The 13,059-nt window shown below is 50.0% G+C and overlaps 1 protein-coding gene across 13 annotated transcripts in view; it reads left to right on the plus strand.

The window, feature by feature from the left end:
- FBXL19 (F-box and leucine rich repeat protein 19) overlaps positions 1-13,059 on the plus strand; it is a 52,787-nt gene that overhangs the window by 25,320 nt on the left and 14,408 nt on the right. For 11 of the 13 annotated variants that reach the window (XM_053262289.1, XM_053262288.1, XM_053262293.1 and 8 more), the window contains 6 exons: positions 1,343-1,547; positions 3,973-4,116; positions 4,638-4,724; positions 5,087-5,302; positions 11,116-11,148; positions 12,106-12,246. In XM_053262289.1, coding sequence (XP_053118264.1) covers positions 1,374-1,547; positions 3,973-4,116; positions 4,638-4,724; positions 5,087-5,302; positions 11,116-11,148; positions 12,106-12,246 — 795 coding nt within the window. In that variant the 5' untranslated portion in view covers positions 1,343-1,373. Of the gene's footprint in view, positions 1-1,342; positions 1,548-3,972; positions 4,117-4,637; positions 4,725-5,086; positions 5,303-11,115; positions 11,149-11,849; positions 11,969-12,105; positions 12,247-13,059 lie in introns of those variants that run through there. The other 2 variants (XM_053262294.1, XM_053262295.1) reach the window with 2 other exon arrangements.

Raw genomic sequence — 13,059 nt, forward strand, 5'->3', positions numbered from 1 at the left:
GGACACAATCCAAAGCCATGGTCATGCATAGGACATTCCTCTCTAATGTTTCCCCCCCTAGGAGGAGAGAGGTGGCCTGTACAGCTTAGGAGCTGCCCATTGGGTACCCACCCAGAGCATTTCCCGGGTCATGAAAAGGATGAGCATCCCCTATGCATGACCCAGGCTCTCGACGTGGTTTGGCGAGATGTCTGCATTGACAAGCCCTGATCACAACTATCGTTTTTGCCTCCAGAGGTGGAGCAGTGTGTGGAGAAAAGGGGTAAACTTCCGAGGCAGAATGCTGTGACCTGTGAAAAAAGGAAGCCGTTCTGCAGTTCTTTGCCATAGGATGTTTTAAAAAAACACAACTGGTTTTTAAAAAAATGTTTATTTGGCAGCTCAGACCACAGTTTGGGTTCTCGGCTTTGGGTTACTGCATCCTGTGGTTTGACCTGGTGTCTGACCTGAGCCAGTGACTCGTTGTGGGTGAGTGAGGCAGTGTCCATGAGGGGATAGTCGCAAATGGTTGCTCAGACCAGAGAGCAGGCTTGGCCAGAGAGAGCGGACAGAGTTCATCGCATGACCAGCCCTCTGGGGGTTGGGATGATGCTTGTGGTTAGGGTTTGCCTGCCTGCGGTTTCTTCCTCCGTGGGGACATCTGGCTAGAAGCTCTGCCTGGCACCCCACGCCTCCAGGTCCTGGGCCCACAGCAGGGGAAAGTTCCGTGCGTCCATCAGTGTCCCCTCTAACAGGGATTCCCATGTTGTGGACTACAACTCCCATAATCCCTAGGCAAAGACTATTGCAGCTGGGGATGCTGGGAGTTGTAGTCAACAACATCTGAGAGTCCCTGTTAGAAGGAACACTGGCGTCTCCATCAGCACTGGGTGCTTCATCCCCTTTGCTCTTCCCAGGATGAGGCCCTGGAGTCCCAACAGAGCCGGATCAAGCCGTTCCTTGGTCTTCACTCGTACTGAGTTCCCCTGCCCTGGAACTGATTTGGATGGGATGCTTTAGGTGTTTGCACTAATTATGTCACCTCCTCTCCCTACTCTTGTATAGTAGTGCCATTAGTAAACGGATAAAATAAGGAAATGGGCAGGCTGTTTTGCCACTTGAATCATTTCTGGTGTTCTGTCTTCCAGTTCTGAGTGTTGGGTGAGCTTGGCTAGCCTCGAGCCCTGGCTTACGAGGCGTTTCCCTTCACAGCTTCCCTTAGTGCCTTTTAGTGCATCACACACTTCCTGGTTTTTCTCTCCTCAGCAGTGACAACGGTCATCCTTCTTACCTTCTCACCTGCACACCTCCAGTGAACTCACCTGTCTGCTCCCCTTCCCTCTCTCTCTTTCTCTCCCTGCAGCCCAGAGAGTAGCTGAAGCGGGACGTAGCCAATGTCGTCCAGCAAAGGGGCGGGGGCTGGAGCTCGCCGGCGGCGGACGCGGTGCCGGAAGTGTAAAGCTTGCCTGAGGTCGGAGTGTGGGGAGTGCCACTTCTGCAAGGACATGAAGAAGTTTGGGGGCCCTGGGCGCATGAAGCAGTCGTGCCTCCAGAGGCAGTGCACGGCGGTGAGGAAGTGGGGGGCGGAGGGGGGTGGGGCTATGGGGTGGCTGGTCATTTCGGATTTGCAGCTGGCTCTTCCGTTCCAGCTAGCAAATCAGGAGGCATTTTTGTGCCACTCAGCTGGGAGATGCTCTCGACTGTTACTGATTTCCAGGAATATCCTTTAGTGGGAAGGATTAAGAATCTGGTTCAGTTTCTTTGCAAAGTATCGATTTATGTCTTGCCTTCATGATCTTTGCCTGCAACTCCCTCCCTTCAAATAAGCTTCTGGCGCATAGCATAGCATAGCTAATGTTGTACCATTTCAGGGTGCAGGCCAGGGGACTGCATATGTGAATGCTCCCCATGTTGAAAAAACCCCACCAAAACCCCTTTCTCTGCATATAAAAAGTCAGGATATTGGGGTAAATGCCAGTCTGAGACCCTTAAATCATACTAACTTTCCATGTGCAGGGGTTTCTTTTTAACTAGGCAAATATTCACACATGTGGTTCCGAACACCTGTACTCTGAAGTGGAACAGCCCAGGAAGGAGCTTTTCCCACATCTTTGAATGCACTGAATGTTGCCAATGAAGCTGGGCGTGATAGGAACACCCAGTAAGAATGAGAGCCTTGGCAAAGAAACCCACACACATGGAAAGCTAGGTTGTCAGGCTGAAGGGTCAATGGCTATCATTTCCCCTGAGATGCTAGCTTTCCTCGTGAAGGCAGGACAGGTTAGTGTTCACACATGGCATCCCCTCTTACTTGCATCCTGAAAATGGATAGCCAAGGAATGACTACAACATGAGCTTTTTCAGTTGGTTAGAATCAGTGGGCATAGATCACGCTGTTGCCTGCCGGAGTCAAAGCAAAGTAAGCTTTGTTATATTTAGTCCATGAGCTCCAGCCACAAATTTTGGCCATTGGTACCATTTTGGGTACGACTGCTTGTAGTAGTTTTTGACAATGTCTGTGCCCCGAGAGACGGAAAAGAGGTGATAGCATTGTTGCGCGTACAGCTTTCTGTATGTAACTGCCCCTTCTTTATGCCACCTGCAAATGATTAGGGTAAAACTGCAGTCATTTTTGCACAGAGGAGAGAGAGAGAGAGGGTGACAATTGCTGTATGGAGTAATTGTCCATGGAGTAATCTTTGGAGGACATTCCTGCCAGTCTTCACTTCCATTCCTCTGACAACACTGATACAATTTTATTGTAGTTTTTATTTTAAAACTTTTTAAAGCCTTTAAAACACCATTGCAAATGTGGCTACTGCATGCCTAATAGGACAATAAAAGCATGATAACACACTGAAAGCTGAATGCTATTACAATCACAATGCTATCACCTAATTTGCATCCCTAGGAGTGTAGCTGAGTGTAGAGATTTTGTTGAAAATCTCAATGAGCATTCATCCCTTCAGGTGGTATCAACCACTTCAGCTGGCTCATGTATGGATTCTGGTGTTGCAAGCACAGGTTGTTCTAGGGAATCTTGGGAAGAACCCGTAGGAACATAGGAAACTGCCATATACTGAGTCAGACCATTGGTCTATCTAGTTCATTATTGTCTGGCAGCGGCTTCTCCAAGGTTGCAGGCAGGAGCCTCTCTCAGCTCTATCTTGGAGATACCAGGGAGGGAACTTGAAACCTTCTGCTCTTCCCAGAGCGGTTCCATCCCCTGAGGGGAATATCTTGCAGTGCTCACATATCAAGTATCCCATTCAGATGCAACCAGAGCATACCCTGCTTAGCTATGGGAACAAGTCATGCTTGCTACCACAAGACCAGCTCTCCTCTCCTATAGGCTCTCCATGTTCTGTTGTTGCATTTTGCTGTTTATTATTATTATTATTATTATTATTATTATTATTATTTAGCACCATCTGTGTGCATAGTAATTGAGCAAGTACAAAAGAATAGTCCCTTGTCCGGAGAGGCTTACAGTCTATAATCCCGCGCAGGATGGCAACAGAGAAAGGGGAAGAATGTGCATTTTCCAGGAACATGTACTTGGACTTAGTTAAACTAAGGGGCCTGGGGGTTGTGCCAAAGTTGTCACCCAAAGAAAATGGATGTTGAGATATTGGAAGTGAGGTGACATGACAGGGGCATTCTAGGGGCATAAGGGGCAGAGTGGGTGGGGGGAGGGGGCAGCAGGAGAGCTTTGGCGAAGAGTGTGGATTTGGGCCAGATAGTTTCCCCACACTTCAAGTTGCCATGTCCTCGACTGCCCCTGATGACAGGGTGGAAAGGTGTGTTGCTCACTATGTGCCGGGGCCACCCAGAGACCGCTGACTTTCTGCCCTCACGGGAACCACTGAGTGGCCCGCAGTTGGGACCGATGACCTGCCCCTCTTTGGGACCGGGTGGGCCCCCGGGCAGCCAGGGACCGGCCGCTTCATTCCCACCACTCACTCCCCGTCTCTCTCTCTCTTGTCACTGCAGCCCGTTCTCCCTCACACGGCCGTGTGCTTGGTGTGTGGGGAGGCCGGGAAAGAGGACACCGTGGAGGGCGAGGAGGAGAAGTTCAACCTGTCACTCATGGAATGTACCATCTGCAACGAGATTGTGCATCCGGGCTGCTTGAAGGTGAGGTGGGGGATATGAGAGGGGGAGAGTCCCGGTATTGGGGGGGTGTGTGTGTGTTGTTTATAAGGTGCCCTCCGGGGGGACCCTCTGCCGGGAATAATCCCCACAAGGACTGTTGGTGGGTTGGGGGGTGGGACTTACCTGGCTGGAAGTGGTGGATTTTCTCTCCTCTCACTCAGTGGCCACCTGCTGGTGGTCACCATTCATTCCTCACCGTGTCCCTTCTGTAAGCATCACTCTGGCCGCCTTGTGGCGGGCTGGGGGTGGGGATTGGTGCCCTTCCCATCAGCAGCTGCCATTCTCCCCCCACCCCCACCCCAGAGCACCACAGGGTATGGGAGGGAGAATTGGCTCCTGGGCCGAATCCTGCCCTGAGCAGGTGCGTTGCGAGGGTGGGCAGCAGCAGTGGGCCCTGCCGGGGGGGCTGAAACCCTGTCCCTTGCCCAGGGGTTCACATGCAGCGGGCCAGAACAGTTGCTCAGGCCTAACGTGTCTCTCTCTCTCTCTCTCTCTCTCCTCAGATGGGAAGAGCTGAAGGGGTCATCAACAACGAAATCCCAAATTGTTGGGAGTGCCCCAAGTGCAAGAGAGAGGGCAAGTCCATGAAAGTACGTGGGCAGTGGCTGCAGCGCCAGTGTGTGGGGGGGATGGCTCCTGGGGCTGACGGGGCCAGCATGCAGCAGCCTGGAGTGGCCCTCCGTGCCCATCTCGGGGGAGTCTGGCCTTGAAGCCTTCATGGGGTGCTGGCGGGGAGGCACACAAGGACTCAGCTTGTGCACCTGTGTGAGAGTCTGTGTGTGCACGCGAGAGAGTGAGAGTGAGATTCCGGCTTTTTCAGTCCATGCCACAAGAAGTTATTTCCAGAGCAGGCTGCTGCTTTCTTCGCTCTCGTGGGGGAGGTGAAGGCATCTGTGTGCAGGTTGTCAAGTGCCGGCATCCACTCTGCATTCTTCCATTCTCACATACTCAGGACTCGGGCGACGGCACGGGGAAGCGGCGCTCTGACAACGGTGAGGACGGTGTCCGGTGGAAGCTGACAGATGAGCCTGCCCAGAACAAGAAGAAGTTGGCGCCGGCCACCCCTCTGCCCCCGTTGCCCACCGACGAGTCCCAGGTGCAGGCTGGAGCCCACAAGCGCAAGAAGGAGAAGGAGTTGCCGCCCCCGGATACGGGGCCCAAGAAAAAGGTGCTTCAAAGATGCTTCTTGCCTTATGGGAGGGGTCCCCGAGCTTGGCTCCTCAGGTGTTGTCGGACTACAACTCCCACCATCCTCAGCCACAAGGGCCAAAGGCCATTGAGGCTGTGGGTGATGGTTGTAGTCTGGGTGGGGTGGGGTGCTGTTGTGATGTGAGTGATGAGCATGATGGGTGTTCTAGGATCTCTTGGCTCACTCTAGCCCACTAGGGCCCACCCTATAAGCACCCTGCTAAATCAGACCAAAGGTCAATCTCATCTCACATCCTGTCTCCTAAGTGACTAGTCAGATGCCTCTGGGACGCTTACAAGTTGGGCATGAAGACAAGAGCTCTCCCTGCTTGTTGCTCCCCTGCAACTAGTATAAGAACAGCCCTGCTGGATCAGGCCAAAGGCCCTAGCCCAGCATCTGGTTTCCCACAGTGGCCCACCAGATGCCTCTGAGAAGCCCATAGGCAAGAGGTGAGGGCATGCCCTCTCTCCTGCTGTTTCTCCCCTACAGCTGGTATTTAGAGGCATCTTGTCTCTGAGGCTAGAGGTAGCCTATAGCCACCAGACTAGTAGCCACGGATAGACGTGTCCTCCATGAATTTGTCCAAGCCCTTTTAAAAACCATTGAAGCTAGTGGCCATCACCACATCCTGTGGCAAAGAATTCCATAGATTAATTATGCGCTGTGTGAAAAAGTACTTCCTTTTGTTGGTCCTAAATTTCCCTGTCTTCAATTTGATGGGATGACCCCTGGTGGTTCTGTTGTGAGCGAGAGAGGAATTTCTCTCTGTCCACTCTTTCTACTCCATGTATAACTTTATACTTCTCAATCACATCTCCCCGTCGTTGCCTCATTTCCAAAGTAAGGAGCCCCAGATGCTGTAGCCTTGCCTCATAAGGAAAGTGCTCCAAGCCCCTGATCATCTTGGTTGCCCTCTTTTGCACTTTTTCCAGTTCTACAATGTCCTTTTTAAGATATGTTGACCAGAACAGAACATAGTACTCCAAATGTGGCCGCACCATATATTTGTAGAAAAGCATGATACTATTAGCTGTTTTATTTTCAATCCCCTTCCTAATTATCCCTCGCATGGTATTTGCCTTTTTCACCGCTGCTGCGCACTGAGTTGACACTTTCAATGAGCTGTCCACCACGACCCCAAGATCTCTCTCCCGGTGGTCACTGACAACTCAGACCCCATCAGCGTATATGTAAAGTAGGGGATTTTTTGCCCCAATATGCATCACTTCATACTTGCTTACATTGAACCACATTTCCCATTTTGTCGCCTACTTACCCAGTTTGAAGAGATCCTTTTGGAGCTCCTCACAATCGCTTTTGGATGTCACAACCCTAAATAGTTTAGTGTCAAGCAAATTTGTCCACTTTGCTGCTTCCCCCAACTTCTACATCATTTATGAACAAATTAAAGAGCACTGGTCCCAGTACTGATCTCTGGGGGACCCCATTCCTTAATTTCCTCCATTGTGAAAACTGTCCATTTATACCTACCCTCTGTTTCCTGTCCTTCAACCAGTTACCAATCCACACATGAACCTGTCCCCTTATCCCATGACTGCTAAGTTTACTCAAGAGCCTTTGGTGAGGAGCTTTGTCAAAAGCTTTTTGGAAGTCCAAGTATACTATGTCAACCGGATCACCTTTATCCACATGCCTGTTAACACTCTCAAAGAACTCCAAAAGGTTAGTGAGGCAAGACTTGCCCTTGCAGAAGCCATGCTGGCTCTCCTTCAGCAAGGCCTGTTCTTCTATATGTTTAACAATTTTGTCCTTAAATATGCTTTCCATCAATTTACCCGGCACAGAAGTTAAGCTAATTGGCCTGTAGTTTCCTGGATCCTCCCTGGATCCCTTTTTGAAAATCAGGATTACATTAGCTAATTTCCAGTCCTCTAGTATAGAGCCTATTTGTAGGGACAGGTTACATTTTTTTCCCTAGGAGATCAGCAATTTCACGTTTGAGTTCCTTCAGACCTCTTGGATGGATGCAGCTGGCCCTCACAATTGGTTAATTTTTAGTTTTTCAAGACAGTTTAGAACATCCTCTCTCATTCTCTCAAATTGGCCCATTTCTTTAGCCTCCAAGCCTGAGAAGCTCAGTTCTGTAGCAGGTATATGGTCAGTATCCTCTGCCGTGAAGACAGATGCAAAGAATTCATTCAGGTTCTCTGCAGTCTTCTTGTCCTCCTTAATAATCCCTTTCACGCGCTTATCATCTAAGGGTCCAACCACCTCACTAGCAGGTTTTCAGCTTCTGATATATTCAAATAAATTTTTGTTATTCCCCTCGACACGTCTAGCTATATGCTCCTCAAACTCTCTTTTTGCATCCCTTATTGTCTCCTTGCATTTCTTTTGCCAGAGTTTATGTTCCTTCCTGTTCTCTTCATTTGGGCAGGACTTCCATTTTCAGAAGGAAGTCTTCTTCCCTTTTATAGCTTCCCTGACTCTACTGGTTAGCCACATTGGTGACCTCCTGAACTTTGTGGTATCTTTCCTTCTTGGTATACATGCCAACTGAGCTTCTGTTATTGTGATTTTAAAGAATTTCCATGCTTCTTGGCATGATTTTGACCCTCCTGACTTGCCTTTTCAGCTTCCTTTTTACCAGTTCCTTCATTTTTGAGAAGCTTCCTTTTCTGAAGTCCAACGCATCTGTGTTGGACTTCCTTGACAATGCTCCACTTGCATAAGAACTGAATTGGATCACCCCAAGGTTGCTATTCCCTGATGATTCTACAATTCTGACATCTCGCACCAGGTCCTGGGCGCCACTCAGAATTAAATCCAAGGTCACCTTCTCTCTGGTTGGTTCCATGACCAACTGTTTTAAGGCACAGTCATTTAGCATGTCTAGAAATTTGGCCTCTCTGTCAATACCCATACATGAATTTGCCCAGTCTGTGAGGGTAATTGAAGTATCCTATTATTACAGTTCTGTCTCTTTGATGCCTCTATGATTTGCTTCTCCAATTCCAGGTCACTCTGTTTTGATCCAGAGGGTGATAGCATGTCCTTAGTAGCACATGTCTTTTCTGTCCTCATATTGTCACCCATAATGATTCTATGGAGGACTGTGGTCCTTCAGGGTTTCCTAGCTTGTTGGATTCTATTCCTTTATTGGTATACAGTGCTACTCCGCCCCCAGTCCACCCCTCTCTGTCTTTTCTGTAGAGTTTGTACCCAGAAATAACAGTGTCCCACTGGTTCTCACCATTCCATCAGGTTTCCGTTATGCCCACTAGATCTATGTTTTCATTAGCAACCAAGCACTTGAGCTCACCCATCTTTGCTCGAAGGCTTCTGGCATTGGAATATAGACACCTATACACCGAGTCTCTTACCCGGCACTGGCGTGTGCTCTCTCCCTTACTGTCATTTGATCTTTTTGACCAGCTGTCATGTCTTTCTGCCTGCTCAACTCCTGGTTTGACTCTGTCCCCTTGTGGCTTTATCTGAAAAATTTACACCTTAGGGGATTTTGCTTGCCGAACCAGATACCACCCAGTTGCTGACAGCACTTCCCCAGGCGTCATTTTAAAAGCTGCTCTGCAACCTTTTTGATTTTAAGTGCCAGCAGTCTGGTTCCATCTTGGTTCAGCTGGAGCCTGTCCCTTTTGTACAGGCTCATCTTGTCCCCAAATGTATCCCAGTGCCTGACAGATCTAAACCCCTCCTCCTGCATCACCATCACATCCATGGATTGAGACCCCTCAGCTCTGCCTATCTCACTGGTCTTGCGCATGGAACAGGTAGCACTTCAAAGAACACTATGCTGGGCATCCTGGGCTTCAGTATGCTACCTAGCAGGCTAAATTGGGCTGCCAGGACTTCTCGACGGCATTTCCCAACCTCATTGGGTGCCGATGTGCACCACAACAGCTGATTCCTCCCCAGCATTGCCTATCTAGACTCTGCTTGACATCCGCAACCTTCATACCAGGCGGGCAAGTCACCATACGGTCTACACGCACGTCACAAACCCATCTCTCTATGCCCCTAATGACTGAATCACCCACTCCTAGGAGGTCCCTAACCTGCAGAAGAGTATCCAGAGTATACTCAGTTCCACTCTGAAATGAGTATTCAGACGAATACTGCCTCTGAACCTGGAGGTTCTACTTAGCCATAATGTCTAGAAGCCACTGTTAGACCTCTCTTCTGTGAATTTGTTTAGTCCCTTTTTAAATCCCCATCAGTTGTCACTGTTTCTTGTGGTAATGAATTCCATGACAGTTATGCACTGTGTACAGAAATGCTTTCTTTTTGTTTGTCCTGATTCTCTACTCCCAATCCAGTTCCACTGGATGGCCCTGAGTCCTAGTTACAGGAGAGTAAGAGAGAACTCTGTTCACACCAGGCATAATAGCTTCTGCTGTCTCCCTCCCCTCTCCCGTATCATACTTTCCTGCAGGAATGTTCTCACCATGGAATCCCACCAAACATATGACTGGAAGCCACTGAGCAATTCTGAGAAGGAAGGCAGGAGATCATCCTGCCTTCCTCCTCCCTCCCGCTCCAGTGTCCACTGACATGCCCTGCCACACCTCTGTCACCATCATGGGACCTTTGAGTTCCTTTCTCCTCTTGGTGGGACAAAAAAGGGAGGGAGTGGGGTGGAAAGCTGGTCTTGCAGGAGTGAGCATGAATTATCTCCTTGACTAAGCAGAGTCTGCCTTGGTTTACATTTGGATGGGAGGCTGCATGTGAGGACTGTAAGATATTCCCCTTCGGGGATGGGCTGTAACCCATAGGAACCTTGGGGGCTGCCATATACTGAGTCAGACCATTGGTCTGTCTAGCTCAGTATTGTCTACACAGACTGGCAGCGGCTTCTCCAAGGTTGCAGGCAGGGATCTCTCTCAGCCCTATCTTGGAGAAGGCAGGGAGGGAACTTGAAACCTTCTGCTCTTCCCAGAGCGGCTTCATCCCCTGAGGGGAATATCTTGCAGTGCTCACACATCAAGTCTCCCTTTCATATGCAACCAGGGCAGACCCTGCTTAGCTAAGGGGACAAGTCATGCTTGCTACCACAAGACTAGCTCTCCTTTCCCAGCTCTAACCCAATGGAAGAGCATCTGCAGACATCATGCAGAAGGTCCCAGGCTCAATCCTGGTGGCATCTCCTAGTAGGGCTGGGAGGAACTCCTGTCTCAAACCCTGGAGAGCCACTGCTGGTCAGTGTAGACCTGGGGGTCCCAAGCTATGGTTCTTCAGGTGTTGATGAACTACAGCTCGCATCACCCCCAGCTACAGTTTATTGTGCCTGGGGATGATGGGAGTTGTAGTTCAGCAACATCTGGAGAACCACAGGTCGGGAACCCTTGGTGTAGACCATACTGAGTGAGGTGGACCCATGGTCGGACTCAGTATAAGGCAACTTCCTATGTACCATCTTTAACTGCAACTTGAAACGTCGTGCCTGGAGAATGCAGGATTTGGGTGCTCTCATGGGGCCAAATTTATTCCTCTCTCCTTGGAACCCCAGAGTCCGGACTTCTATACACTCTAATCTGAACACATTGGAACCTACTCCTGCTCAAGAATTCGCCATAGTGATTGTGGGGGTCTGGCTGCCCTCGGCCCACTCCTTGCTACTTCTTCCTCCCAAGAAGGATCACTCCATCATTGGCCCTCTTGTCACTCACTCCACCTCCTTCCCTCTTAGCGTTCCAGACGGAGCCCATAAGCCCTTACTCTCGCCTGCCTCTAGATTCCCTTTGCTCACCAAGGGGGCTTCCTGAAGACATCCTGGCCTGACAGTTCAATCCTCCTCTTTCTCTTTCTTTCAGTTAAAAGGCACACGGGAAAAGCATTTGAAGAAGGTCAGTACACCTGAGTTTTCTCTCCCAGCTTGTTTCCTTGGAGCTGTGGGGTGGGAACTGGGGTGGCAGCAGAATAGGTAGGCCTTGTGGCGGGGGTCTGCTGTGGGAAGCTTGAGGCCAAGGAGACAGGTGAGGGAGTCTTTGCCTTTCTCTCGGGGCTAGGGCTGTCCGTCTGCATGCCACAAGCCAAGTCTGGCCCACCTGGGGATTTGGAGTCCGTCCCCCGGCATGGCTCATCGGCACATCCAAGCCAGGAGGTTTTTCTTTCTTTCTTACGTGTGTACCTGCCTTTTAGCCCAGCTTGGCTCCCAAAGGAGCTTACTGTTAAAATCCACACAAAGCTACCATCCTAATAGGAGTCCGTGGGAGTCAATATGGCTGCTGGCAATTGGAGCTATTTATTTTAATTTTATTTTATTTATTTATTTGAAATATTCATACCCTGCCCCTCCAGTGCAATACTGTTCGGGGCGGCTTACAACAATAACATAGACACAGATACAAGTAATCAAATTAAATTTAAAAAAAAGAAAGATTAAAAACAATTATTAGATTCAAATTAAAGCTGAAAACCATAAAAAGCTAAAGAACCTACCAGATAATAACAAAATAATATTAAAAAGCCTCCTTAAAAAGGTGTGTTTTAAGATGTTGATACTGAGCCTCTTCCTCAGGAGAGAGATGGAATTGCAAGTGGACTCCGGGCTGGCGAAGGGTCAAAGTGCCAACTGGCTCCAGGCAGATTGTGTTCCTCGACACGGCATTTGTCGAGGACGTTGGTACCCTGGGCACCTCGCAGAGCTCAGCCACACAAATAGTGGTACAAGTGTCTGCAGTTAACGGTTCTGGCCTGTGGGCAGGAGCTTGGAAGGCTTCTTCATATGGGAAGATAAAGTCACCCTCCTGGTGGCTAGGAACTGGGCTTGCATCTCTCTCTCTCCTGTCTCCCCCTTCCAGGCTACTGAGCAGCCACCTGACGGGAACAAGTTGCCATCCATGCAGACCTGGAGTCGCATGGGCAGCGGGGACTTTGAGGTGAAGGGCGCCATCTCCCACCCCTCCATCCACCTGAACCAGATCACGGCCAGTGACTTAGAGGTGAGAGGCAGGGAGGGGAAGGAATCCGGGTTGGTCGAGGCCAATAATTGCACTGTGGTCTGAGAGGATGTCGGTAGCTGTCTCCTTCTGATTCAGACCCTTGGTCCATCTGGCTCAATGTTATGCACATTGCCATATGCTGGCAGTGGCTCTGCAGGAGTCTTCCCCAAACCTGCCTGGAGATGCTGCCAGGGATTGGACCCAGGACCTTCCGGATTCAGTCCCTGAAGCAAAAGCCAGATTTGCCCCATTGCCTTGTATAGCGAAAAGGTCAGGCAGTCAGACAAGCTGTTCGTTTTGGGTGGGTAGGATGTGTCTGCCAGCTCCCAATTCTGGGCCAGAACCCATATTGGCAGGAAACCCGTTTCTGCTGGTTGTGGATGGCCTCTTGCTCACATCTTCAGAAATACTTCCCTTTGGCCACCAGGTGGGGCTGTAGTCCTACATCATGGACCAATTTCAGCACTGGCCATTTTTAGGGGATGGGGATGCTGTGAAAGGCCTGTAGCCCAGGCTCCTGCCAGCCCACCGCCTGGCTTTTCTGAGGTGTGTGCAGCATCAAAACACCCGGTGGGGAAAGGAGTGTTCTCTCTGGAGACCTTCAGGTTCATAGGCAGAAGCACTTAGGGAGCTGCCTTATTCCGAGACAGACCTGTGGCCCTTCTAGTTCAGTATTGGCAACACTCACTAGCAGCCGCTCTCAAGACAGGAGTCTTTCCCAGCCCTACCTGGAGATGCTGCCAGGGATTGAACCCGGGACCTTCTGCGTGCAAAGCAGATGCTCTACCCCGAGCTACGCCCCCATCCCCTAAG

The sequence above is a fragment of the Hemicordylus capensis genome, chromosome 6 (genome assembly GCF_027244095.1).
Source record: "Hemicordylus capensis ecotype Gifberg chromosome 6, rHemCap1.1.pri, whole genome shotgun sequence".
Taxonomy (NCBI): Eukaryota; Metazoa; Chordata; class Lepidosauria; order Squamata; family Cordylidae; genus Hemicordylus; species Hemicordylus capensis.